This window comes from Spodoptera frugiperda, chromosome 25 (genome assembly GCF_023101765.2).
Source record: "Spodoptera frugiperda isolate SF20-4 chromosome 25, AGI-APGP_CSIRO_Sfru_2.0, whole genome shotgun sequence".
Classification (NCBI taxonomy): domain Eukaryota; kingdom Metazoa; phylum Arthropoda; class Insecta; order Lepidoptera; family Noctuidae; genus Spodoptera; species Spodoptera frugiperda.
This window is the reverse complement of record NC_064236.1, coordinates 21,869,166-21,896,266: the sequence shown is the minus strand read 5'-3', so window position 1 is coordinate 21,896,266 and position 27,101 is coordinate 21,869,166. Positions and strand designations below refer to the sequence as shown.

At 34.6% G+C, this 27,101-nt stretch overlaps 2 protein-coding genes across 3 annotated transcripts in view; one reads left to right on the top strand and one right to left on the bottom strand.

Annotated features, from left to right (window-relative positions):
• LOC118267995 (biogenesis of lysosome-related organelles complex 1 subunit 2) overlaps positions 1–2,632 on the bottom strand; it is a 39,498-nt gene extending 36,866 nt beyond the window's left edge. Inside the window, exon 1 of the mRNA XM_035582273.2 lies at positions 2,343–2,632. Within this exon, the coding sequence (XP_035438166.1) occupies positions 2,343–2,379 (37 nt within the window). The 5' untranslated portion in view covers positions 2,380–2,632. The remainder of the gene's footprint in view (positions 1–2,342) is intronic.
• A 1,959-nt stretch (positions 2,633–4,591) lies between these two features.
• Positions 4,592–27,101, top strand: part of LOC118268008 (plexin domain-containing protein 2) — a 55,706-nt gene continuing 33,196 nt past the window's right edge. For both annotated transcript variants that reach the window (XR_004783001.2, XM_035582283.2), the window contains exons 1-2: positions 4,592–4,846; positions 23,212–23,463. Coding sequence is in view for 1 of the 2 variants with exons in the window: in XM_035582283.2 (XP_035438176.1) it covers positions 4,756–4,846; positions 23,212–23,463 (343 nt within the window). In the remaining variant the exon portion in view is untranslated. The remainder of the gene's footprint in view (positions 4,847–23,211; positions 23,464–27,101) is intronic.

Below are 27,101 nucleotides of genomic sequence, written 5' to 3'. Positions count from 1 at the left end.
GGTTTGGGTAAAGTTGGCGTCGTTTTGAAGTTGAGCGGCCAGTAATGAAACTTAAATATTATGAAAGAACAGAATACAGCGATCAAAAGCTATTATGGTCATATTTCTCTAAACCATATCGGAACTGAGATATTTGGTTTTATATTGGTAATTGAAATCGAAGAAGTTATTAAATGTTATTGCACTCTTTTGGGTGCCTGCCATATTTTTTTAGGAATGCTAAATAAAATAATTCAAATACAGTGACGTAGATGAATCGTACGGACCCCCAATGTCTTTTATCTATGGGCCGATGGTGTGTAGTAACAGAAACGTCCCTAACTGTTGTGTGTTACTTTTTACGCTTCTAATCTCTCGTGGACTTGTGGATAATTATAACGACTTGGCATTTCATTGGACATTTCATTGACTGACCCAGCATAGCTCTTTGGACTCTGATATTCTTACGATTTAGTATAACGCCATGGATGTAATTAACGTTGCAATTTGTATCTATTGCCGACGCAGCTTAAATCGTGTTGGCGGCACTCGTCGTAGATCGTATAATTTGACAGGCTGCTGTTTGCATATAATGTCTATTATATGGTACATGGGATGGGGCAGATATCAAAATAATCTGACTCCGCCGGCACAATTTTTAGATACCATTATTCGACATGACATTGAGAACGAAATGGACGAAGAAAGTTAATATGTAAATGTGTTTTTAAAAATCATGTAATAAATGCAATAAGGTATAATACTGTGTTTTTATTATTTCCTAGGGCCCAATACTGACGTCACGTTGACAGACGAGAGGTCGAGAAACAGTAAAGCCAATAACTAATATCAATCTTCTAATAATATACAATAACTAAGATTTTTTCACACAGGATGGTAATTGAAGTATTTATAGAGACTACATTTTTAAATTCTTCAAACTCAAATATCTCAGCTTTGATATAACTTAGGATAAAAATAATTGAACATATATGTGTATTGAACACAGCAAAATTTATTGGTGGCCGCTGAAAAAAAAAATGATGCCACAAGTCCATACAAAGTTACTCAAACCCCTTTTATACTTTTTTTATCAGTAGAATATTTTAAGTTCCATTGGACGTACCAACAAGATTATCCAAAATAGATGGGACAGTCAACGTGTTAAGAAGCATAATACATAGATTTTGCGTGTTTTTCTTGGTAGAAATTTATTGTAAATTGTGATAAAATCGAAAATAATTTGTCAAATTCAAAATTTAAGGTTTTTAAGTAACAAGTAACATAAAATATTCGATTTTACGTAATAACAATATTATAAGTAAGATCAGTTCCTAATATTTTAATGAAAATAGGATGATTTTAATACTAGTGGGTTATCTGAGAGTCAGTTATAATGCAAATTGTTACAAATTGTGGACTATTTTGATTGTCCCTATTGTATGACAGCATTTTCTTCTAAAAATACTTTTCTTCAGGTTTGTTTAATCTATAAAATAAACGGAAATATGTATTTGCCAAAAAAAAAGCTGCAACGGCTTCAACATAACTAATAAATGTATTTGGGTTTGTTATACTTTTCATTAAAATTATCTTAATCATAACTGTGTTACTATTACTGATTGTTTTAATATTGTCTAGGTAATTTTACCAGTTATACAATACTAGAACAAACAAATTGACAAGAACTTATGTGTATTATTTTGATTTATGTTCCTATACATGTCATATATATGTCATTTTATATATGTAATAACTAAAATATCAACAATACCACTAAAACCCAAGTAATAACCTAAGTATTTAAAAAACCAACAAAGAATTCCCAATCCCATCCCAAGACAGAAAATCGCTAAAACTAGACACAACTAATACAACAAGTAGGCAATATAGTCAAAAAAGACGAAGACGACACTTAGAATTACAAACTGAATATGTTAATGATGTTTAGATGGAACATTATTTTCTGATTAGATTCATCCAACCAGATTTTAGAAGATTTAATCCAAAACCAATACAATACACAAGCCCAAATAATATATTCAACGCCTAGCTATCGCAACATTGTAAGTAGGTAGGAGAATATCCATTTTATTTTTTCAACCAATAATAATAACAAAATAGAATAAAATACATACAAAGACGTAAAACTAGGTTTCAGAATTATGGTAATAATAGACTGTTATAATTATCATCGTTTGAATAGAAACACTAGTTAGACATTTGAGAAAGCAAACATTTCCGCAAAGAATGAGAAATAAAAATTGCTTGATAAAACTAAAAACTAATAAAAATAAAACTAGAAAGCATTTAACAATATCTCGGATTTTAAAAGGCCCGATATTTATTATAAGTAAACTTACCTCTATTGCGATTATTCCATCTTTCTTCGTCAGACATTTTGTACTTTTGTAGATTAATACAAAAAAAAAACAATTTATTTGTACACTATTATTGCTATAGTAACGTGTTATAAATAATAATCAAATGAAAAATTCTGAAAGTGTAAAATAAAAAACGAATCAGCGTTATTCGAATTTTTATTTTCGAACTTGTTTAGAATTCTTCGAATTAAATTTAAAAAAAACATGAAACACAAAACGAAATAAAAATAACACTTCAAGTTCAAAAGAGTTTTCTTTTCTTTCTTTACTGTTGTCTATATTGTCACTGTCAACTGTCACGTCACCACTTATACCAGCTGCCACTGTCAGTTTATAATATTTTGAACCGTAGACATTTTAGTTGTACATCTTTCTAACTCAAGAAAACCACTGATTTGGGAACACATAGAAAGGAAAGTATTGTCTATGGCCATTAATAATAATAGAGGCACGGCTGTGCCCCGCCCCGCCAAGTCGAGCAAAAAAGAGCGGTATTCATAATTTAAAAGAACAAGAGTATATATATAAAACAACGATGACTTAACTAGACAGTAAATTGTTTCTTTTTTACTTAAGTTCCTTTGCCTAAACTGAATAAAAAAGGTAATTTAAAAATCTAAAAAACCCGACTGCGTTTCTTTATAACATGAAAATGAAAAAAAAACCTAAAAAAAAAGAAAGTCATCGTAAAATTGAAGCAGTCGGGACCCATTCTAAACATTTAGTGAGGGCACATACAGCAGAATGGGTCCCGACTGCTTCAATTTTACGATGACCTTCTTGTTTTAGTGTTTTTTTCATGTTATAAAGAAGAAACGCAGTCGGGTTATTTAGTTTTTTAAATTACCTTTTTATTTCATTTTCTTTTAATTTTATTATTTTTATAGTCACTCTCACAGTAATCACGAATCTAACTACACCTCTCAAGCCAAAATCCATCAAGCCGTTTAAGCTGCAGAGCGTGCCAAACAATTATACATACATACATACTCTCGAAAAAAAAAACATAATCTTCCTTCTGGCGCAGTCAGGATTCTTTAATTTTCTGCTATGCTTCCAAACTTATTTCTATCTCTATTTTCAAGGAGAAATTTAGCAAGTTTACTGTGACATTCATAATTATGGGCATGATCCTATAGATTTTTAAGTGAGAAAGATGTTTCGGTACAAATGTGCCAGCTCGATTGGAGTGATACCACGGCCTCACAGAAAACCGACGTGAAACAACGATTGCGTTGTGTTTCGTTGAGTGAGTGTGGTTTTCAGTGGCCCAATTATCCCCCTTCCCAAACTCCTATACTCCAACAACCCTTAAATTTCTAACCCCCAAAAGGCCCGCGTCGCACTTATGACGCTTTTAGTGTTTCAAGTATCCATAGGTGGCGGCTATTGCTTACCATCAAGTGATCCGTCTGCTCTGCACTTTTCGGGTTTCATAATAATACAGACTGACTGGTGAGATACGTTCAATATTTGAGGACGTGATTTTTTTTCCCATAATTACCGGGGTAAATGTCATACTATTTCGATACTGCTTCTGATCCATTATTCATTCCATATTTTAACCGACTTCAAAAAAAGGAGGAGGTTCTCAATTCGACCGTATTTTTTTTTATGTATGTTAGTCCATATCTCCGGCAGTTATAGTCCGATTTAAGAAATTCTTTTTGTGTTTGAAAGAGTACGATGTCAGTGTGGTCAGCCTTAACGGGTTAGAAGTCTCACTCTTACCCTATCATATTGTATAAGTATTGAGCCTATTTTACCAGTCATACGGTAAATAATGACCAGTCATTATGAATAATTGCTATTTAATCACTATGACTGTAACATATAGACCAAAAAACGTCAAAGTTGACCTTTTAGATTGTGCCGACTATAATGACCAAAACTACAGTAGGCCCCATAAAACCATTAAAAATGCACTATAAAAATATTAATAAAATACCCAAAATTGTTTTAATGTTCCCTGTACACATTTTCTCTTCGTAAGTAATGCCAGTCCATTAGATTTAGTCTGAGGGTTTCAGCCTTATTAATGTCAGAGTGAAATTGTGTCAATATCTTAAAATAAATTATAATTATAAATAAATTAAAATAACTAAATTATGTAAACACTGTTTATTATATAAGATTCCTTCAATTAATTATTTTTATATATTATTTTTGGTAAAGTTTAACAGCAACACTATAGTATATATAACAGAATCTGTAACAATTTTTATTCTGTGGGTAGCGTCGACTGCTGTAAACGTCTGTCTGTACAACCTATATTTCTGTCCGCCGTCAGTAACTCAGAACAGTACAGCCTCAGTCTGGCATAGTGCTTTATTCAATGACGTGACTGACGTACATTTTTGTAATATAAAATAAACGTAAATTTTATTAAATTATGAGAATGGATCGTTTGCTAGTGCGTGTGAACTTTAAATATATAACTAGTGTGTTCCTTTTGGTGTTTGCAGTCAGCCAGTCTACCAATGGTATGTCGCAACTTTACTGCCCACGTAATGAAAACAATGCATCTTAATATTTAAAATACAGACTTAATGCACCTCCATCTAATTATTTTATTGTACTTATCTGAGACACATTACAAACCTTGTTGAAAAATTGGCGTCATGCTTTTTACCAAAACTTATTTTGTGGTAAGGTAAGGTAGACAATTTGTAGGCCACGAAATTATTTAGCATTTTCGTCTCCGACTATTGTAAGAAAGAAAGAGGCATAGAAAACCTTGAAAACCTCTAGGCTTTTTTTATTGGCAAGTGTGATATCTACGTCACCCGTCGTGATTTTTATTATTTGCGTTAGTTTATTCATTTCAAATTTTGATTGTATTGAAGTTTTTGTTCAACAACTTGTTGCTTTCGTAGGTCGAATGCAAATTAGTCGGAGGTAGTCTGGTCGGTGGTACTGGTAGGTAACTGTGAATACCATCTTGTTTTCTGATGATCTCGACTTAGTGGTCAAGGATAGACATGTTTCAACTTTTAGGTATTATATTTATTCCAAAAACTATTCAGATATTTACGTCGTTTCACGGAGCTTTTGTTTTATTGGTCTATACTGTATATGTAGTAGTAAAGTTATTATTTAAATAATTATTGAAGCTGGTTTTTTTACATTAAAATTAATATTTTAAACAGATACCTATATGTAATAATCTGTAATATTTTTAAAGCTACAAATAGTTTCTATAACATGTACAGATTAAGTAGTAGATGATTAATTATGATAATTAGGTAATATAAATCAAGAAATACACGTTTTTTTTAATAATTTGCTTCATTTGGGAAATGTTTTGGAACAGTTGAAGTTTAGCAAACTTTAACAAAGGTGGTATTTATACCTATTGTGTAGTGTCTGGATCCACCTAACAATAGTGAAATTAACATTAGATGACTTTTTAAATGCTTATTATATATATATATTAATAACATTTTCATACTTTCAGAGATATGTCTTGGTCATCTCAATCTAAGATATTCCACAGATGTTTTATAAGATTTCTGTATTATTTATTAGATGAAGTAGTAAAAGTTTATGTAAATCAAACATGTATTAAGGGTACATATATGAAAATAATGATGGACTCTAGGAATGTCGTGAATTTAACTTAGTTGTTAATTGAGATTTGTCACTTATAATTGTTAATAATTCCAAGTGAATGCAGTTCATAACATTTAGGCGTGTTGTTGTTAAATATTTAAATTCAGATATAATGTCACATGTATTGTGTCCAGTTTCATATGTGAGACTCTTATAATGATAAACTAATCATTGTTTTATATTGTCAGAAGAAATTTACTTATAGTTTGTTTCCTTTTTACCAGTTTGCTAGTTTTATTGTAATGTTAAAGGAAAGCTCTTTGCCCAAATTGTATAAGTTCACAACCTTTTGATTTAGAATTACAGGATGTACTCTTTAAATTAAAGCTGAGGAGTATTCTACCCTCCTCTGACATAAAAAAAAAATGAATTGCTGTTATTTTGAGTAGAACATAACTGTGTTGTGTTGAATATTGTTTATTAAGACTAGGAGGATGCAAATCTTGCAAGATTGGGGCTCAAATGAGATTGACAGAAGGTTTTGTAGGTTTTTTTTATTGAAATAGTTAATTATAATAGGTATTTCAATAAACTAGTGGTCACCTAGTGGTCGAAATTCAACCATATACGATTTAATTTACAATACCACTTAACATATGTTCAAGGATAATTTTTATTTAACGAATTGCTATTAGTTTTGTAAAATTTAAATTAATATATCGTTTTATTAATATATCGTGGCGCATCATGAACAGGAAAACTCTATTCATATGAGACGTGAGAATATCATCGCAATGTCTGTCGATTTTGACCTTTTGTCAAATACGATCAGATACTATGCATGGTAGTATGTATATAATGTTTTATTTATTGATTTAATGTACTTTATAAGCATTATTTGCTCCTACGTCCGCGCAATTTTCGTAAAAAGTGGTCCAAAGTTTTTGCATCACATATTAATATATAGATTAGGAAATAATAGTATTATGAGTTAAGCTTTAAATATTTTGTGAAAATATACTTTAAAAGATTTACTCGGGCCTGATTGCATCACATTCATAAAGCCTGGGTAAACATTTAGTAAACATTTACAGCATCATTCATCAGGTAAATTTTATATGTTCGAGGATAGTTCATATCCCAAAAATCTTTGAGAAAGTGAAGTATATGTTTAACCGTGATCTTTTAAACCACTTAAATTAATTAACATGTAATGAGCTTAGCTGTAATTGGAGCTCATATGTATTTGGAGGCCCATTAGCAACGAGAGATGGAAACGGACTTATAGAAGTAGCTTTATCAGTCTGTTACAATATCGCAATAAGTGTTAAATAGCACAGCAATAGAATCTGATGACACTTACTACAGCTGTAGAAGAGGCAATTTTTTATATTTTTTATAGTATTTCGTTTAGCTATCATCTCGCCTAATAGTAAGCGATAACGTGACCGACGATAGAGCACGCCTACTTATGAGCAACTTGTATATCCAGCGCCTTCGGATGCAAAGGTTTCTTTCTCAAGTAACTATAGGTTCAGTAAATTTTGCATACAATGAGCAACCACATCCATTCTAACTAGTTACCTGTGTGTAAATGTACAAAATTTGACAAATGATGTTGGTTACCCTGTTAATAAAGTGTAACTTATTTATTATGAAACTAGCTGTGCCCGCGACTTCGTCCGCGTGGAATAGTTATTTTAGGCATTATATTTATTTTTGCAAACAACTTTCTCAGCTTCACAAATTATAGCTGTTACCCACGGTTAATTTGTGCATTGAAAATTAGTGATAGTACTGGATTATGATTATAAGGAACAATCCACACTCATTTCTATACTATATGTGTTTCCATTATTTTCCGGAAACCTGCGCCTATACTATAGGTTGGGCCATACGAAAGCCAAGTTGATCCTAACCATTGACCCGTCGCTATATGTACATATCAAGAGTGCTGCAACTACAAAAGAGTTATGGCAGAAGTTACAACAAATGTTTGATGACTCCGGTTTTTCGAGAAGAATCATGTTGTTGAGAAATTTAATATCGATACGACTAGAAACTTCAGATTCGATGACCAGTTACGTTACTCAAATAATTGAAACTGGACAGAAACTATCAGGAACTGGTTTCTTAGTGAACGATGAGTGGATCGGCTGTCTCATGTTGGCCGGATTGCCCGAAAAATACTTTCCAATGCTGATGGCCATTGAACATTCCGGAATCGCCATTACATCGGATGTTGTAAAATCGAAGCTATTAGATATGGCGGGAAACGATGAATCTCCGGAAGTTAGTGCGTTATACACTAGGGGGCAGCACAGCAGAGGCAAACCAAAAACATTCAAGAACTCATTCAAAGATGGCGAAACGTCAAATGTCAAAAACAATAACAACAAGAAGAAAGTTATAAAATGTTATCGTTGTAAGCAAGTTGGCCACTATAAGAATCAATGTACACAAGTTCAAGATACGAAAACGTCGAATGCATTTTCTGCAGTGTTTTTAAGCGGTAACTTCAGCAAGGACGACTGGTATCTGGATTCCGGCGCGAGTGTACACATAACCTCAGACGTAAACAATATTCGGAATACATCAGAGAATACGAGTATAAAGGAGATTACAGCGGCTAATAAAGGAGTGATGCCTGTGTTATGCTCGGGAGATGTTGATATTGTCACGATCACAGATAAATGCAACTATGCAATAACAGTGAAGGAAGTGTTATGTGTGCCGACAATAGCTACGAACTTGTTATCAATTAGCAAATTGATTCAGAATGGAAATCGAGTGGATTTCAAGAAAGACTGTGCCTATATCTATAACAGTAGTAATCAATTGGTTGGAGAGGCCACGATTAATTGATGGTGTTTATAAATTGAATGTGAAACATAAACACGACTGTTTGTTTACAACAACATCTGATGATATGAAGCGTGAATTGTGGCATAGAAGGATGGGCCATTTAAATAGCAACGACCTGAATAAAATGAAAGCAGGTGCAGTGGAGGGTATAGACTTCAAGGATAAAGCTGTCATCGTAAGAGTTCATGTGTCGTGTGCCTGATCAGGGGAAGCAATCACGATTGCCTTTCAACCATGTGCGTACGAGGAGCAGTGAGGTACTCAATATCATTCATGCAGATGTGTGCGGACCCATGGAGACGGCTTCAATTGGTGGTTGCAGGTATTTCCTTATTTTTGTTGATGATCACACACGCATGACATTTGTTTATTTTTTGAAGGCTAAGAATCAAGTGTTCAAATATTTTAAAGAGTTCAAAGCCTTAGTAGAAAACCAACAGAATAAGAAAATTAAGATATTTCGAACCGATAATGGCCTTGAGTTCTGTAACCATGAATTTGACAGTTATCTCACTGAAGCTGGTATAGTCCACCAAAAAACTAATACGTATACCCCTGAACAAAATGCTATAAGTGAGCGTATGAACAGAACATTAGTAGAGAGAGCTCGTTGCATGCTGTTTGATGCAGGACTTGATAAAAAGTTCTGGGCTGAGGCTGTGAATACAGCGGTTTATCTCAGAAATAGGTCACCAGCATCAGGATTACAGGATAAAACTCCATTTGAGCTCTGGAGTAATAAGAAGCCTGATTTAAGTCACATTCGGATCTTTGGGAGCCAGGTCATGGTCCATATCCCAAAGGAAAAACGACTCAAGTGGGATACTAAGTCCAAACCCCACATTCTTGTTGGTTATGCTGAGAACATTAAAGGGTATAGGATATATGACCCAGAAAAGAGATGTGTCTCTGTTAGCAGGGATGTTATTATCCAAGAAAACTTGAAAAGTAACATTGTGACAGATGATAGGATATCAGTTCCAGTGGGGGAAATCTCTGAAACGCAACAGATTGAGACTAAGGATGAGGAATCCGTCAATGTAGTTACTGGTACTGAACCTGAAAGTAACGTTGACGAGACTGATGTGAACTCTGTGTTGCAGAATGTAGAAGAGATTCCACCCACCGAAGCACCAAGGCAAAAGAGAGTAAGGAAGCCACCACAACGCTATGGTTTCTCAAACTTGTGCATTTCTTCAAATACTGAAAGTCTACATGATCCAGCGACAATCCAAGAAGCTCTTCAAGGTCCTGATAAAGACAATTGGATTGCGGCTATGAGACAAGAACTTCAGGCAATTGAAGAAAATAGTGGGCGTGGGAAGTGGTAAACCGCTTTTTGCCATTCTACGCTGTAAACAAACGCTTTCGATGGTCAATGATCAAAAAATGTTTTACCTTAGTGCGTCATTCAACTTTAAGATTATTATTTGCTCTTTCTGTGCAACTAGTTTAAATGTCGCACACCTAGATGTCAAAACAGCTTTTTTGAACGGTGAATTTTATATCGGAGTTATTTTAAAATTGTAATATCTTCTAAGATGTTTATTGAAGTTTAGTGATGTCAAAGACAATTTTGTTCACAATTAAATACTCTTAATGAACAACACATTTATTTCGATAAAGTTTAACATAAAAGATCTTGGGCGGGTGAAACAGTGCTTAGGAATGAGAGTAAATATTGATAATGAGAATAACACTTGTACCTTAGATCAGGAGGAATACATTAATCAATTGTTGATTAAGTTCAATATGTTAGATTGCAAAGAGACAAATACACCTATGGAACTGAAACTAAATATAGATAAAAATGACAGTGTCTGTGATACTAAAGTACCCTACCAGCAGTTGATAGGTAGCCTCATGTATTTATCAGTGTTGACAAGGCCTAATATAGCTTTTAGCGTCAGTTTCTTGAGTCAATTCAATACTTGTCATACTAGCACTCATTGGCATTATGCTAAACGCATTCTCAGGTACTTGAAGAAAACTAAACATTATTGTATAAAATATGTAAAAGGTAATTCTGAGTTGTTAGGATTTGCTGATGCTGACTGGGCAAATGGTACTGATAGAAAATCATTTACAGGCTATTGTTTTGTGTTGTCGGGGGGTGTTGTATCTTGGGAAAGTAGAAAGCAGAGGACCGTGGCTCTTTCTAGCATGGAAGCCGAATATATGGCAATGGCAGAAGCCCTGCAAAGAATTGATGTATTTAAGAGTCTTCCCCCGTTTTGTCCACATTTCAGAGTCCTTTATTTCTTCGCTCCTAATAGTTATAGCGTGATGTTTTAGGGATGCTGTCAATAATAACCTTCCTCGATATTAAATATATGTGCTCTGATAATATGCCAACAGACATTTTAACTAAGGCACTTGGTGCATGTAAACATTATTTATGTGTTGAAGCTTTAGGACTTGTTAGTTTATAAAGTTTATAATTGCATTGTTTCATGTGATGTAGTGGGGGTGTTGAGATTATAAATGACATCACACGAAACCTTAGTCTATGGAAAGTAATGTTGTCTTTGATAATTTATTAACTATGACTACTTCCGGTTTCCGGTTTTGTACTTTTTCTATTCTGTAATATAGTTTGTTGTCAGCCATTAAACTGTGCGTTTTATTAATTATGAAATTAAAACGATATGCAGTCACTCACTACAGTACAAATGACTGTATTGGATATGAAAACGAGCGATTTAACTACGTAATCCAATTTTTTACAACTGAGCAGTCGGCCAGTCTTGGTGGACACATCTGTATGTGTTTATAACTGCTCTATGTTTATACCTGAGCCACAGAACTTAGTGACAAAACATTTATATTATTAAAATATATTTATTCACTGTAGTTATACCCCATGAACATTTTTTTTTAATAAAGGTAGCCTCTGCTAAGTAGCACAAGAGCTGCTTAAACAACTTCTGTACTACAAACAGTACAACATAAATGTATTTATTTAACCTTGGTGTTATTTAGTTACAGTTACACCATTGACTACCTGTTGTATATTTTTCAAGTCATTACAAAGAACGACATACAAATTGTTAACAGATGTATCATAAGAAAAGAGGAACAACAAACAATTTAATTTGTGTGACAGGTACACATTGACTCCACCCACATATACACAACATTTAGAGCACACACGTTTAGAGCACATCGCTTAAATATTGATATAGTTACTCTCATCTCTAACGCTGGGCTCCGCTTGTAGGGTGAGTGGCCATCTTCTTTTAGTTCCCCAAGCTGTACCGACAATTTTGTGATGTAGTTATTTCTCTATCATCACAGTGTGTGATGATTAGTGGGAGGTTGACATTTGAAAGTTGTTCCCCGAAAGCTTGTTTGCCTTAGCATAGGAGATGGCCGCAAAATACAAATCGAGAAAGTGTGCGTGATTAAGATCAGGATGCCTGTTGGGGTCACGCACTCTGCTATACCTAGTTGGGGTCGGTGCTCTTTGCAGCTTCCCATCGTTCGTGATGAACCACAGCCTGGACAAGCACCGCGGGTATCTCGAGAGCTCCGCAATGGGATATTATAAACAAGTCCCTATATCGAACCGTCTTCACTGACGAGTATTCCCACACATTTTATTTGCGATAGAATGGTACCCTCTGCCCCTGTCTTGTTAATCTTCAATAGCTTATCTACGATTTCTATTCTCAGGTCAGGTTTAGCCGACACAGTGTTGTGGAAGGCTGAGGCCAACCCGGTTATGCCTGGCCAAGCGGGGCGGTAGAAACAACGTCTGCGATGTTATGAGATGCACGGGCTGCCTTCCATCTTTTGTAAAAGCAGGCATGCCTTCCATGTTTTGCCGAGTCACCGGTTTTGCCATGGTCATCTGAGCAAAAAAATAATGTTTTATTGCAAGAACCTTTAGAACCTTCTTCTCCCCTGTGGTTGGCACCCCTAAAGTGGATCTTGACGCATCCAGACAGTGAAGAAAGCCAGAAATTACAACACCAGTGACAGCGCAATTTCTTCAGAGTACTTGTCTTGTCCTCGGCGTTGGTTTGTTCACCGCTAGCTTCGTGAAAGTCTCTCAAATAATTTTATCTTTTCAGGCACAATATTATCTATCCAAACTACCTAACTATAATACCTATAGTTATACAATATAGATACGTAGATGTTTCCTTTTATGAAACTCCGTCACAATTTAATTTTCAGTTATCGATATTATACCAACCATATTGTTTTTATGGTACTTTTTCTGCAGGTCCGAGGTCAACGAACGTTGATCAGGACTTCTTGTCTCTTTTAGCTCAACGAGTTATGATGACGTAGTAACAAGCTCGTAAACTCAAGGTTGCATTTCATCCTCGTGTTTTGATGTTGTGCTTGAATATATAATTGTGAACTGGCTCGCTTTGACTGAATTTTAAACCATATTCGTTGTGCACTCACAATGTAGTCGATAGGTAAATGAATCTCCCGATTGATCATGGTGGTAAGTCTTACTAAACTAGCCCATTATGCAGGAAATATCCATACATAACCATTGCGCCAACCTTGTTGATAGGTATACATTTATCAAACAGAGAAGTAGCAATGGTTGATAATAAACATTTCCTACATTAAGTACCTACTCATCATTATATATCATCATTAATGTATTTAGTATTAGAGTACTTAGAATATTCGATGAGAAAAAAATAATGAACGTGTACTACTTATCAAATCATTCATTAGTCATACAAAGACGTCATAAAAATAGTTAGGCTTTATTTGTTCCTACCAGTATAGAGGTACCGTGCCTTGCTTTATTAAATTAAACCTTGAAAATGAATCTAGATACGTCAAATCTTGTAATTCAATTTGTCTTTTTTCTTTGAAAATAGTTTTATACACCGTACCATACAATGTTCATTGTTGTTGTTTACAAGTGAAGAAATTTCATAAGATCTGATTCTGCTTCTGCATACACTAATACAAAGAACACGCGTTACATTCTTACTAAGAACAGAGATATCAAATACGTCATTGTTATCGAGAACTTAAGAAAATGGCAACATATTATTAATCTCGTCCTTATTGCCTTTTACATCAGACAGTTGGATCATAAAAACGTCTTAAAATGTACAAGGTGTCTCAAAAGAAAGTTCACATTTAAATCTTTTTTTAAAGAAAAGTCTTTTTATTGTATATTGAAGTACCATCTCTTAATTTTCACCCCTTGGAGGTTATTAATTTTATTTTTATCGCAAGAATTAAATGTTACCTATGTATGAACAAATGTTACCTACAGCGAAAAAAGAAAATTTCAGAACCCCACCAAATAAGTTATATCCGTTCTTTTTATAGAGAAACTCTTGGATTAGTTAAAAGGACTTAAAATGTATTTAGTAGTTACTATTGGTGCAAATTATTTTAATTTGTTTATACGCCGGATATGTTGATAATATGGTTAGCGATTGTCAAAATGAAATAACAGCATTAATGACGTTATGTTACATGTATAATTACAATAACTGTTAAGTTATTGTAATTATTGTAATTAAAAAGAAAAATAATTAAAGAAACCAAATCCTATTCCTGTTAAGGAATAGGATTTGGTTTCTTGGAAAGAATCCTATTCCTGTTAAGGAATAGGATTTGGTTTCTTTAATTATTTTTCTTTTTTCTTGTTTTTGGGCAATTTAAGAGTTACTTAACTAAGGGTCTTATTACAATTGAATCATTTTGATAATTTTGCATTTCTTGGACCGTGATATAGCGAGTGGGTCAGGTCTGGTCATGTCATATTTAGGGATCCGTAGCCAAATGGCAAAAAACGGAACTCGTCCATGTATGTACAGCCATTTATTTCCGAAACTGTCGGGCCTACATAGTTGAAACTTTTAGGTTGATATATTTCGGTAACCGCCTATTCGAATTTTGAATAAAAATTTACAAATTTAAAAATTAAATTGGGGGCACACCATACATGAACTGGTTAAAAAAAAATTTTTAGCTAACATAATATTCGTAATGGGTTTCTACGGGTAGGTCTTTAAAAAAGAAAGTGAGGTTCCTTAAATCATTTTTCGTCAAAATCAATCGTTTGAAAGTTAGACGCTTCCAAAGTGGAAAAATGAGTGTCCCCGCTCTAAATTTTAAAATAAGAGAGTGAGAAAACTAAAAGAAAATATTATATCCTGTAGATTTCAATGGAAAGTTTCAACGAAAATTGATTTGAACGAGATAGCATTGTAAGTTTTTAAGAAATAAAATATTTTCAAAAATCGCAAATATAACTTTGTCGTTCATACAAATACTATGTAAAACCAAGTTATTTTATAAGTTTTATATTATGTCATCTACTTGCTACTACGGAACCCTTCATGGGCGAGTCCGACTTGCACTTGGCCGGTTTTAATTTCTTACAACGGCATGACTCGTGTCGTGAGCCTTAAATTCTCTACTAACACAAGTTATTGTTGTTAGGTTTATTTTATCACTTCAAAACGTACTTTAATGCCCTAATTCACACAGATAATTTGATCATGTAACATTATTGGTAGATAACTCGCAAGTAAATTTGTATGTACAAAGGTTAAATGAACGGATATCGTGTTATTTAGTCAGGAATCAATAAAAGACCCATCTGACCTAGTTTCGGAAAGTATCGATTTCGTTGTTAGGTAATTTTAAAGCAATACTAAATTGATTATGATGGTAGATACTTGCATAGGTAAGTTGTCACAACGAAATTGTGAATTGCTTGATATTCTGAATTAAAAGCGCATATTTGTGATGGATTTGATTTTGTGTAGTCATAAAATATCGTATTGTTTTTAGTAAAATGTAAAAAAGTAAACAGAACGTTCTAGTAACAAGAAATCGTTGTGTGACAAAATTATTGAGAAACTAGCTGACCCGGCAAACTTCGTACCGCCTTAAATATTTTTTCTCACCTTTTAAACCTTCCCTGGACTTCCACAAACAATTTAAGGCCAAAATTTGCCAAATCGGTACAGCCGTTCTCGAGGTTTAGCGAGACTAACGAACAGTAACTGATTTTTATATATAAAAGGCTCTAAGTTCTAAGTTTATCGGAACACTTTTACGTAGGGCCGGGTCACAAATGTAATCCAAACAAGAGTGACCTCTTTTGTTATAATAAATAAACGCAGAACATTAAAATTATATTATTGTATTTTTTAGTTTTAGTCTATGACGAGTGGGGCGCGAGAACAGTCAGGTCGAGTAGTCAGTATATGCCTGGCTACTGCTTGACCACATGATGAAATAGCTGACCATTTACCCACAGATGTGCCCGGTGGATACCTGTCAGATCTGATCCGTCCTCAGCCACACGCGGTCTCGGGCAGAAGTTGAACGACTTCACGACGAATCTGGCTACGACAAAAAAGCATAATGAATTTTAGTAAAGAACTGGCTAAGGAACTAAAAAAAATGACAGCGATATTAACTCAGGAAACTACTTAGACATTTGTCAGTCCATAAGCCTGTTGATTTGTTATATTTTAAGAATGCTTTAATTATAGTTTTGATATTTAATCCTTTAATCAAGAAAAAGGACACAGTTGTTTCAGATCTTTATTTAAATATTAGCTTTTGTAAGATTAAAGATTATATATATATATATATATATATATATATATATATATATATATATATATATATATATAAAGGCCCGGGCCATCTTAGGGAATCATACGGTGGGCTATGTTAGGAGAATACAACCGGGTTTAAAATAATCTCGTGAAAATACAAAACTAGAAATAAGAGAGATTTACTATGCTACGTTGCTGTAAATGCGTTTGGCATCCATCAATCATATTCATTGGTACACATAATTTAGCACTAGTGGAAATGGATTCAACTAAAATAAGAGTTTTATATGGAAAATATGTGTGCTATGGATGGATGGTCGTGAGTGATGTAACTATGTGCATAGCAGAGTACCTTCAGCAGCTACTTTGCGGCGGCGCATCTTCATAGCTCATCTTACTTACACAGCTTAGTATCTGTGGAAACGGTCACGAGGATATAATAGCTAAGCCGTGAAACTACATAGTTTATATATAGTAACATACCACATCTCTGGTGGAAAAGTACCCTTAACAGCGAAATTTCGCTTTGGTCGCGCGTTATCACGCTGGTCACAGTCATAACCTAAACTCATCCAAGTTGGATGCAAGTCGCTCTTTTGAGAATTGGACTCTGAACCATTTATCTCTTTATACTACTTATAATAGGTATGTGGTTAATGTTGAGCCATGCATGCATTATATTCCATGTTGGTAGGCTAGTACTTATTTCTAAGAATAAAGTTATTTTTATGTCTTCCAGTGTAACCACTGTGGTTTGAGATACGACTGCACTTAAATAATAAACCACATTTATGTTGTAAACATTATTTTTGTTGTAGTGCAAATTTAATATTTCTATTATTAGAACAATATCATGACGTGTGTTTATATAAAAGAAAATAAAGTAATAATATATTATTTTCTATACTAATATTGTAAAGAGGAAAGGTTTGATTCTTTGTTTGTTTGAAATGAATAGGTTCCGAAACTACTGGACGGATTTAAAAAAATATTTCACCATTGCAAGCTACACTATTTCCGAGTGACATAGGCTATGTTTCATTGTCAAAAAAGTAAATAGGGATACCTACTAAAACTTGAATAATCTAACCAAAGATGTAAAAAAAATTGCAAAACGCCAAATGACTCAGAATACAGGGGGTTAGTTACCCCGTTTTGGTGAAATGGACGGGAATTCCGTGAGAAATGACAACGCCAGAATCTCTATAGAGCTTTGCCCCACCAAAAAACTATATTGTACAGGCATGCCAAATGTAGCATTCTATTGCTGCTTTATTAGTGATAACTAAAAACATGTTTAAAAGCCTTTAGAAGTTGCGGTTTTTATGTAAATCTAAGAAAAAATACCACTTTTAGGTTAAGCACCAGTTTAGGTTAATTGCAGTTATAATGGTAGAAATAATTAAATTAAGTGCTTTATATTATTACAATGCTATCATAGGGTGTTTAGCTATGAAAGGCAGGAATGTCATCACCAATATCACCTTTAGTAATCCTACTTTTAATTCATAGTCATAACGAAACAATAATGTAAACAGAACAGACAGAGCGAATGTCAAATAATGACTTTTTGGACATAACTGGCGCACGCACGCCAATGACGTTTCGTTACATTTAATCACTAACGTTCAAACACGAAATAATAATTAGAATATGCATTCATTATAATATATATTATAAAAAAATTAAATTAACTAACAAACGGTTTTAATACATACGTATTAAAACCAAATTCATATTGAAATCCGTACACGTTACATTAATAAATCTTTTTTTTATTGAATAACTTTTCTTCTTCGTGTATGTGTACTAAGAAACGCAGATGGTCGCAATAGGAACAGAAAATAGGCCTTGGGTTTTTTAAATTCTTTTTATTTCCTACTTTTTATCCGCAACTTTATCAGAATAATTATTAAGTAACCAAGGGTTCTATTTTCATTGCATAAATTTTGATTAATTTACTTTTCTTGTACATTTATGAAATTGAGTGGGGCAGGATCTGGCATTGTCATTTCTTATTCGAATATTAAATTGGGAAATACGTCTAAGTATGTCTATACTTATAATAAATCTTTAGTGAGGTCAACTCTGTACATTATTTAAAAAATAACTATTAGGGGGTGAATATTGATTGATACGGATGCCTAAAATGCAATCAGTAAACATTTTGTTTGTTTGTCTGGATGTTCTCTATAGAAAGAGAAGTCCTGGATGATTTTCCCCCCTCAAAAAAAAAGGTTTGCCAACTGCTGTGTTGAAGCAGGATATATTTTTATACTTTTTTTTTAACGTAACGTAAAGTCTGCGTTTGGCCACCAACCCAATTTATTTAGTCCTAAGTTCGCGTGTCGATATTCCATTACGAGATTTCAAAACAATAGACATAAAATCTATTTAGACATGTGCGCTCGTGTCTCATGATTAGTCATGATGCGTACTGGCAACTTAATTAATAATATACTTGTGAGCTAGCAAATTCATTGTGCATGGAATTTTAAATAAATATTATTGTTTCTGTCTTGTCTGTCAAGTTCTTTGTGTTAATTATAATTGTGTACACTCATACAAATGAAATGACTAGCTACTCCCGCGTGGTTTCACCCACTGCTCGGCTCCTCGATAAATGCACTATCCAACACAAAAATAATTATTCGAATCGGACTTGTAGCTCCGGAGATTAGTGCACAAATAAACTGTTCAGCTTTATATATTAGTGTAGATGTAGATAATGGATTCTTGTATGAAGACAAAGGAAATTTCAATTTTCGTTGCAATAATTATGGTAAATCAATATATGTATATTTTCAAGTCCTCCTCCTTGCGTCGTTTATCCTCAATGCTGAGGGTCGTGACCCCGACGAATAACTCTCTGGTTAACTATATTTCGCCATGCTGTTCTATCTTCGGCAATGTGGATGGCGTCGCAGACTGTGGTCTCCAGTGTGGCACGGATTTGGTCCGACCAACGTATCGGACTCCTGCCCCTTGGTCTTTTTCCACCTACCTTTCCTGTGATCAGCAACTTTTCCAGGTTATTACCTCTCTTCCTGACAATGTGGCCAAAGAAGTCAAAAAATCTTCTTTGGCAGATGGTGGTGAGCCTCATGGATGTTTGGAGTTCGGCTAGTATAGACTTGTATTTTCAAGTAAGGCACTTGAAAAGTGGAAAATATTAAACTTATAAATACAAATGTAACAAACAAGACATAAAGATGCCGTAACCGATGAAAGTCACTGCGATACCAAACATTATTTTTATTTACCTATACTAAACTCATACGTCAGTCTCAAAACTGACCTTTGAAAGACAAAAACAACGTGAACAAAACAAAAGTAATAACATTTTTAGTACCAGAAGAAAGTAGCGACAACAGTTAACAACATTACAGACGGACGCCCACTCAGAGCTGACACATTATTAACCTTAATGACAAATAAACGTGGGGCGCTTGCTAGTTGCTAGTCACAAATTAAACAGTACGACCAACAACACACATTTTTAATTGGAATGACAGGAAATAAAGCTATTGTAAATTGAAGCATAGTGCTAGTTCTCACTGTCGTGTCGCACCAATTTCAACGTGTTGTGGCTGCAAAATGTAATCATAATAGTGGTCAATGACATGCATGAACCACGGGTTATCGAAATAGTAGATTTATCAGTGTGAGACATGACTGTAGATCAATTGTAATTAAACTGTTAGGAGCATAAAGAACTTTTATTTACTTTAAGCCAATAATGATAAGGAAAATTTTGTTTTTTTTTATAAAGGGGTATCTTTGTATATTTATACTTAGTCGATTGTTTAGCCACAAGTGCAGAATAGAATTATTTATACAAAATGTTTATAGAGTGACGCTGGATTAATCGCCATAAACAAGACTAATAGGGACCATTAGGTCTACGTTTTACGTCTTCGGGAAATAGTAAGCCTAATAATGAGATATTTTATTCTATGTAAGACCTATTAGCATCTCAATAATAAGTCTCTATACAAAGTTGTATAGATAAATTGTTAATAATTGATCAATTGTGTATCTGATTGGCCAATTGGTTCCATGCGGTATCACTTATTGGCGGAAATTAAACATCAATATTGATGTGATACTCACACGGTTAGATTACCGTGGCAACATTAAAGTAATTAGAAGTAGTGTAACTACTTATATTGAACGGAACAGCCAATTTAGCGAAAATTAGTATTTCTAATAGCTGTAAGTGAAGCCCTATCAAACTATCAGACTTACATAGATTGTGGTCGGGCTTTAAATAACATGATTACATTGTCCAAGATAAATGTACTTAGTCCAATTCCTTAACACATCTAGTTAACCCGTGCCTACGTGGAATTTTTAACTTTATTATAGGGATTTAGATTTATTAAGTGGCATAGTGTACCTCTTTCTTATATTTTATTGCAATTAACCGTCATTTAGTAAGATTGTTGTGTACGATTTCTATATATATCGTCTGTATCTACTTATGGAATAAAATAAATTAAAATTGCTCATTAACTTAAGGTTCACAGCAAAGAGAATTCAAGAGAAAAACAGGAAAAATCATTGGTGGCGTAACGGTGTTCGCCAAGTATGCTAGTATCTTATAAGAAAAAGAAAATGCCGAAGAGAGAGATAAGCTAACTAAACTAAATTATAGTAAAGAGTATAAATAGGTATAATCAATTGAAGCAATTGTGAAAATAATTAAAGCATATAAATGGGAGAAAATATATAAACTAGCAAACCCGGAGAACTCCGTCTCGCCACCAGGTGGCTTCGCGTATTTTCGTATCAGAGATGGCTCTGTATGTGAAAAAATATTTTCCGTTTTCCTGCTTCTCTTTGAATTTTTTCCTGAATTTTCTTTGCTATAAACCTTACGGAGCCCGAAACCTTTCCAACGAATGCCAAAGCTTGGAAATCGGTACGTGCGTTCTGGTGTTATAGCGTCAGGAAGGAAATCCCGACTTATTTTTATATAATAGATAGACTATAATAAAATGTAATACGTATGAGGAGACCTCTTATGACTTAATATAAAGCACATATTTGTTATCATCTTGACTGGCGATATACGCAGCTTAAAAGTACATTATTCCCTAAGTGCATTATAACAGCAGCGCCACGTGTCCGTAACATCCCTAGACAACCTATAACATTACAGCTCTTCTCTGGTCAAGGGACATGGAGTTTTTCACACAGAATTGATTTTTTTTTATTACCTATTAATTTAGTTTTATAATTTCAATTTTTAAATTTTCTGGTTCGTTGAAATATTTAGTTGTATTATGCTTCTGTGGCTTGTAGTTTCATTTAAATCATGTGATCAGTGATCTCCATACTGTATAATAATATCAAAATAGGTAGGTATAATGGCCTTACAAACGTAACAAGTTTAGATAGATAGTACCGATGCAGAAACAAATAATTTAATTTTGTTTCATAGTCAACACTTGTCTTCAATATAAGGAATACATATCACTCAGCTGTATGTTTATAAAACGTGACACCTGGTATCTGTTTACTATTTAATAAACAAACAATTGCTCTTTGACTCATGCATCTAAGTCATTATTACACTGTGCTTATTGAAGGCAATTGTTCATTAAAGCAAATAAACTGTCAATGCGTTCCACAATGATACCAATTGACGCCTTTTCTGCGATCGAGGATACAGTTGTTGTCGCACACATTCATACATATCAAGGGGCCTACTCCGGTTCTCGAATCCGAAGTTTCGTTTAATTTTCGGCCGTAGGTTTTATAGATTTACTAATAGAATTACTTAAAATGACGTTTTATTTTTAATAACTCCTCTGGTGTTGCGGGTGTCCATGGGCGGCGCTGATCGCTTACCATCAGGTGACTCGTTTGCTCGTTTGCCTCATATTCCATAAAAAAAAAATCACATCAAAACCTATTTTTTTATATGTATATTTCATTATTTCAAGATTGTAAGTGTACATATGTGGGCACTATGTTTGAAATAACCCGCTATTTTATTTTCTTCACAAATTGGTTTTATTGTCCCTTTAGTTTTGACGTCCTATTGTCGTTTCATTGTTCCTACATATATGTAGAATAGGTAAATGATCAAATAATGTATCAGAGATATTGTAAAAACTTTTTTTAAAAAGAGTAACGATGGAGTTTCTTTCTCGTTCTTCTCCATTCGAAGCTACTTTGGAACGAGCGCCTAGCTTCACTGACAGACAGACTGACGGACAATTCAATTTGACGTTTCAAAAGTGCCTTATTTAGGATTAATTGAAATAAATGCTTTGACTTTGACTTTATCTTCTTTTAATTCGTTAATTTTTGTTCACAAAAGTTCGCAATAAATAGAATTGTAGTATGCAATTTGCGAAATTTCAGACGAAACTTCGTTTTTCGCTGAATTAGAGTTGGCCCCCTGAGATGCTTGATGTCGGAATTATTTTATGAATCTACTTTGATGACTACGATTAATTGAGCTGTGTTGTATTTTATTGTGTAATCCTTATGAGTTTCACATTATTCATAGTTACCAAAGATGGGTTTCTCTTATTGACCACTATGACTAACGGTTAAGAATATTAAGAACGCGATTGTTTGTGCTACCTAAACTTTGACGTCAATTAGGTACATGATTAATATTGCCTTTAAGGTTTAACTTATTGTCTCTTGCATTAAATTCTTTATGTCGTTTTATTTCCTCTTATCTTATATCATCTAATTTATTTTGTTGCGGGACCCAAGGTAGTTATTCATGTCCCTGGGGTACAGCGAATTGTATTCGGTTTTCCGTGTTTTCATGGTATCTACATGTAGATTGTGGCATTTTTATTTTAATAGTAAATCTAGTATTTTGTTAATTTCAGCTTGGAACCTAGAATATGTTCTGGACAGTGGAAGCTCGAGTCCGTTCCGCTATGACGTAGAGACTTTAGACCATAGTCTTCGTCAGCGTAGAGATGTGATTCCGCCACCCACACTGTCACCAACAGCTTCTTCACCCAACTTGACACAAACGCAACCTGCTCCCGTGCCGTCTGATCCCGCGCCAACAGCCAGCAACACAACATCATCAAATGCTACACCGGGATCCAACAAAACTGCCAACGCTACTGAGGGTAAGTGAAGCCGTTCTTAATGATGCTCAAATAAAAACATTTTAAAATATTTATGTGTAATAACTTACTCTCTTCAGACTTGAGTTCTTATCACAAACTCTAACAAATTGAAATATCATCACGTGACACGAATTCTAGAATTAAAAACATCGACTTATCTATTTAAATTCTTGTGTACACCGTGTTCCATAAGTAGATAAAACATGTTTGCGTGTGTTCTTTGTAATAAGTTTAATTTAGTGCATGCTTGCAAATAGTGTATGCTACTCGGGCTGCGGTAGTTATCAAGTAGCGGCGTATAACAAGGTTAAGAAGTTGCATAGAGAGACCACTATCACTATTTGCAGATTCCAAAAAACAATAATAACAAAAAAAAAACCGACGTCAAAAAATAAATATTCCAAAACAAATTAATATGCACTAAAAAGTAAAAAAATAATTGCGTATTTTTCGACAACTTAATAGATTGATCTATTAAGTTGTCGAAAAATACGCAATTATTTTTAACTTTACTAACTCATCACACACATTATAATGGTCTACCCATACTGAAATAAGTAATTTCAGTATGGGTAGACCTATTAAACGCGCTGCTCATATGAGACAGCGCCGTTTAAATTAATATCTATCCATATTGACGCATAAGTACATTATTTTCAAATGTATATTAACCTGATACCCTTACTTATGATCTGCTGAGCCGACAGCTGACAGTAACCTGTTCATAAGCTACATACATAGTCAGTTGTCAAACACACAAACAGATTAGATACCTACATATACAGTCATGTAACTCAGACAGCACATCAAGCTACCCATCATTCTATACCAGATATGCTACTATCTGTCCTGAATTTTATGGTTACTCAGAAAGATAAGCTAGTATGCATCACTTAAACGTAAACGCAGAGCTCATTCTGCTCATTTTTAAGGAGTTCCCTGGATTATCTTCCACATTTATGGTCAGACTTTGAAAACAATTATATGGGACCACACTGACATCGTGCTCTTTCAAACACAAAAAGAATTTCTCAAATCGGTCTATAACTGCGGGAGATATGGATTAACACACATAAAAAAATACGGTCAAATTGAGAACCTCCTCCTTTTTTTGAAGTCGGTTAAAAACGTACAAATTAAGGTTGGTTGGCTCCGGTGGAAGGTAGATGGATATTTACAGTAGAGACGCACTTATAATTAGTAGGGAGGTAAAGTACATAATTACATATATGATATTTTTAGAGGGTGTGCTCTTATTGGTAAAGTTTATTTATTTATTTAGCCTTTTTAAGTACATAAAATTAATTATGACGGTACATAAAGGCAGGCTTAATACCACATGGCATTCATCATGGCATTGGTCTATCAGCTAACCTAATATAGGTTTGTGTAGAGAAAAAGGCAGTAAATAGTTATTTAAAAAAAGTAACTAAAGTTGGTAACTAAAGTCAGGAACTCAAAACAAATAAAAAACACGAAAAATTTGTTTAAAAGAAACTCAGACACATTTAAACAGTAAAGAGACGAAAAAATGTCATACACGGGTTATTTTTAATGATAATGTCATTTTATTCGCTAAATGTTATAAATATGTCTTCTTTTTTAATTATCTTAAGGTTAAGGCCTGGTTCAGTCCAGCTCAGTCAGAAGGGACATAGCGACTTCGAATTAATCAAAGGAAATAAAAAAAATATATTGTTTAACTTCCACCATGTTAATGTACGGTCATATTTTTTCACGCATCTTTTATTCTCTACCGTGTGAGCTGTTCGATATATTCGAGTACATATTAAATGTATTTCTCATTTTGCTAGTTGTTATCTGTTATGAATACCGTAACTTCATTATGCTCATGGTGGAATGGCAGCAACAATTGTTGCAACCGAGGGTTGGGCTCGCTGTCATTGCAGCGGTAAGTCCTCTCTTTGAGGAATGGCTTGAGAGGCGCCACGCCGTCCTCACCTACCGCCTGACGCTTGAAGGTGCTTACCCCGGACATGGGAGCTTCGGTAGGTTCCTGTTTCTGATTGGGCGGGAGGAAACGCCCGGGTGTCATCACTGCGAGGATCGCCCGGAGGACACGGTGGCGGTGTGCCCTGCATAGGCTGAGCACCGCCGTGTCCTCAGGGATGTGATCGACGACGGCGACCTCTCGCGTTCGGCATTGGTTCAGACCATGGTACGAAGCGAGAGGGACTGGGATGCCTCTCCTCCTCCTGCAAAGCACTCATGCTAGCTAAGGAGGAGGTGGGGCGCGTGAGGGAACGAACCTGCTCACGCCCCAGTCGCCGCGAGAGACACTCCTGGCGAGTAGGGGTGGCTCGCCGCCCGACCAGAACCAGACACGTGCGTGCGGCGCCACGCGTTCCGCGCGCGTCTCAAAGAGCCAGCAGGTCACCACAGATTGGGCCCAGTAGGGCTGATGCCTGATTTTCACCCTTAAAAAAAAACTAAGGTATATTATGTGGCGACCTATATGCATTAGCGCAGCGGGCACGAAATGTCAAAGCCAAGAGTCAAATTATATTACACAGTGAATACAAGTACAGAAGTCAATGATAAAAGTTCATTAAATTGAATACTGTTACTATCCTACTAATAATAAGAGCAAAAACTACTGAAGGTATCGGGATGAAATTTGGAACAGTGATAGACTATGGTCTGGAATAACACATAGACTACTTTTCATCCCACTCCCACTGAAATGTGGGCGAAGAAGCTGGTAGAAGATCTAAAGTAAATTCAGAACGCGTAGGGGAAGTGGGCCCAAAGTGGGCATACTGCCCAAAGTGTCGTTTTTAAATGCTTTTAAAAATTTGGCGCGCTCTCAACACGTGGGCATTAACTCCACTCCATCCAAACCCAGCATCAGTTGCCCGGTTTGCCTGTGAGCACGCAATTAGACAGAAAACAGTCATTTTTGAACTACTTTGAAAAAAATACAAGGTATATCGCTTGTGTTTCTTTATTTTGTATTTTCTATGTTATATCAAAAGTGATCCATCATTAAGTCGATATCTGTTTGTCGTTGAATTGTCTCAAAGTTTTGAGGTTAACAATTTAAAACGTGAAAAGGCAAAAAGGGCAAGGCAAAGCGGACCTGTGGCCTTAAGCGGAGTCAGTCGTTTCTCGTCTGAGGCATACCTTAATGATGCAGTGAGCAATGCAAAAAAATGAATGAGTTACGGAAAGCTGTGTGCACGTGGCAGCGAAGTATGACATCCCAAGAACAACTCTACAGACACATCTCAAATCGAGATCATGCGAAAAATAACTTGGAAGATTTTAACAGTTTTTAAGCAGAATAGGAGATTGAACTATTGATAGCTAATAATTATGTTAAAAGACCAATTTTAACTATGTACTTACTTATTTCTCAGTTTTCGATAAGATTTATTTCTAGGTTTGGTACCCATTCCTAATGGTTGTTTAAAATACCTATGATACAACATTCTTTGTTTTTCATTTTATATTTTTCTTGATAGCACCTTGTATCCCCATTTGCATAAATTTTGTAAGAAACGTACATAATTAAAACTAACCCGCTTGACCTTAAACATTATCCTCTTTACCCAAAACTCATGCCCCCTTTAGGCCCCTCGTTTGGGTTAGGTAAGATGTCTAACTTAGTTACCTAT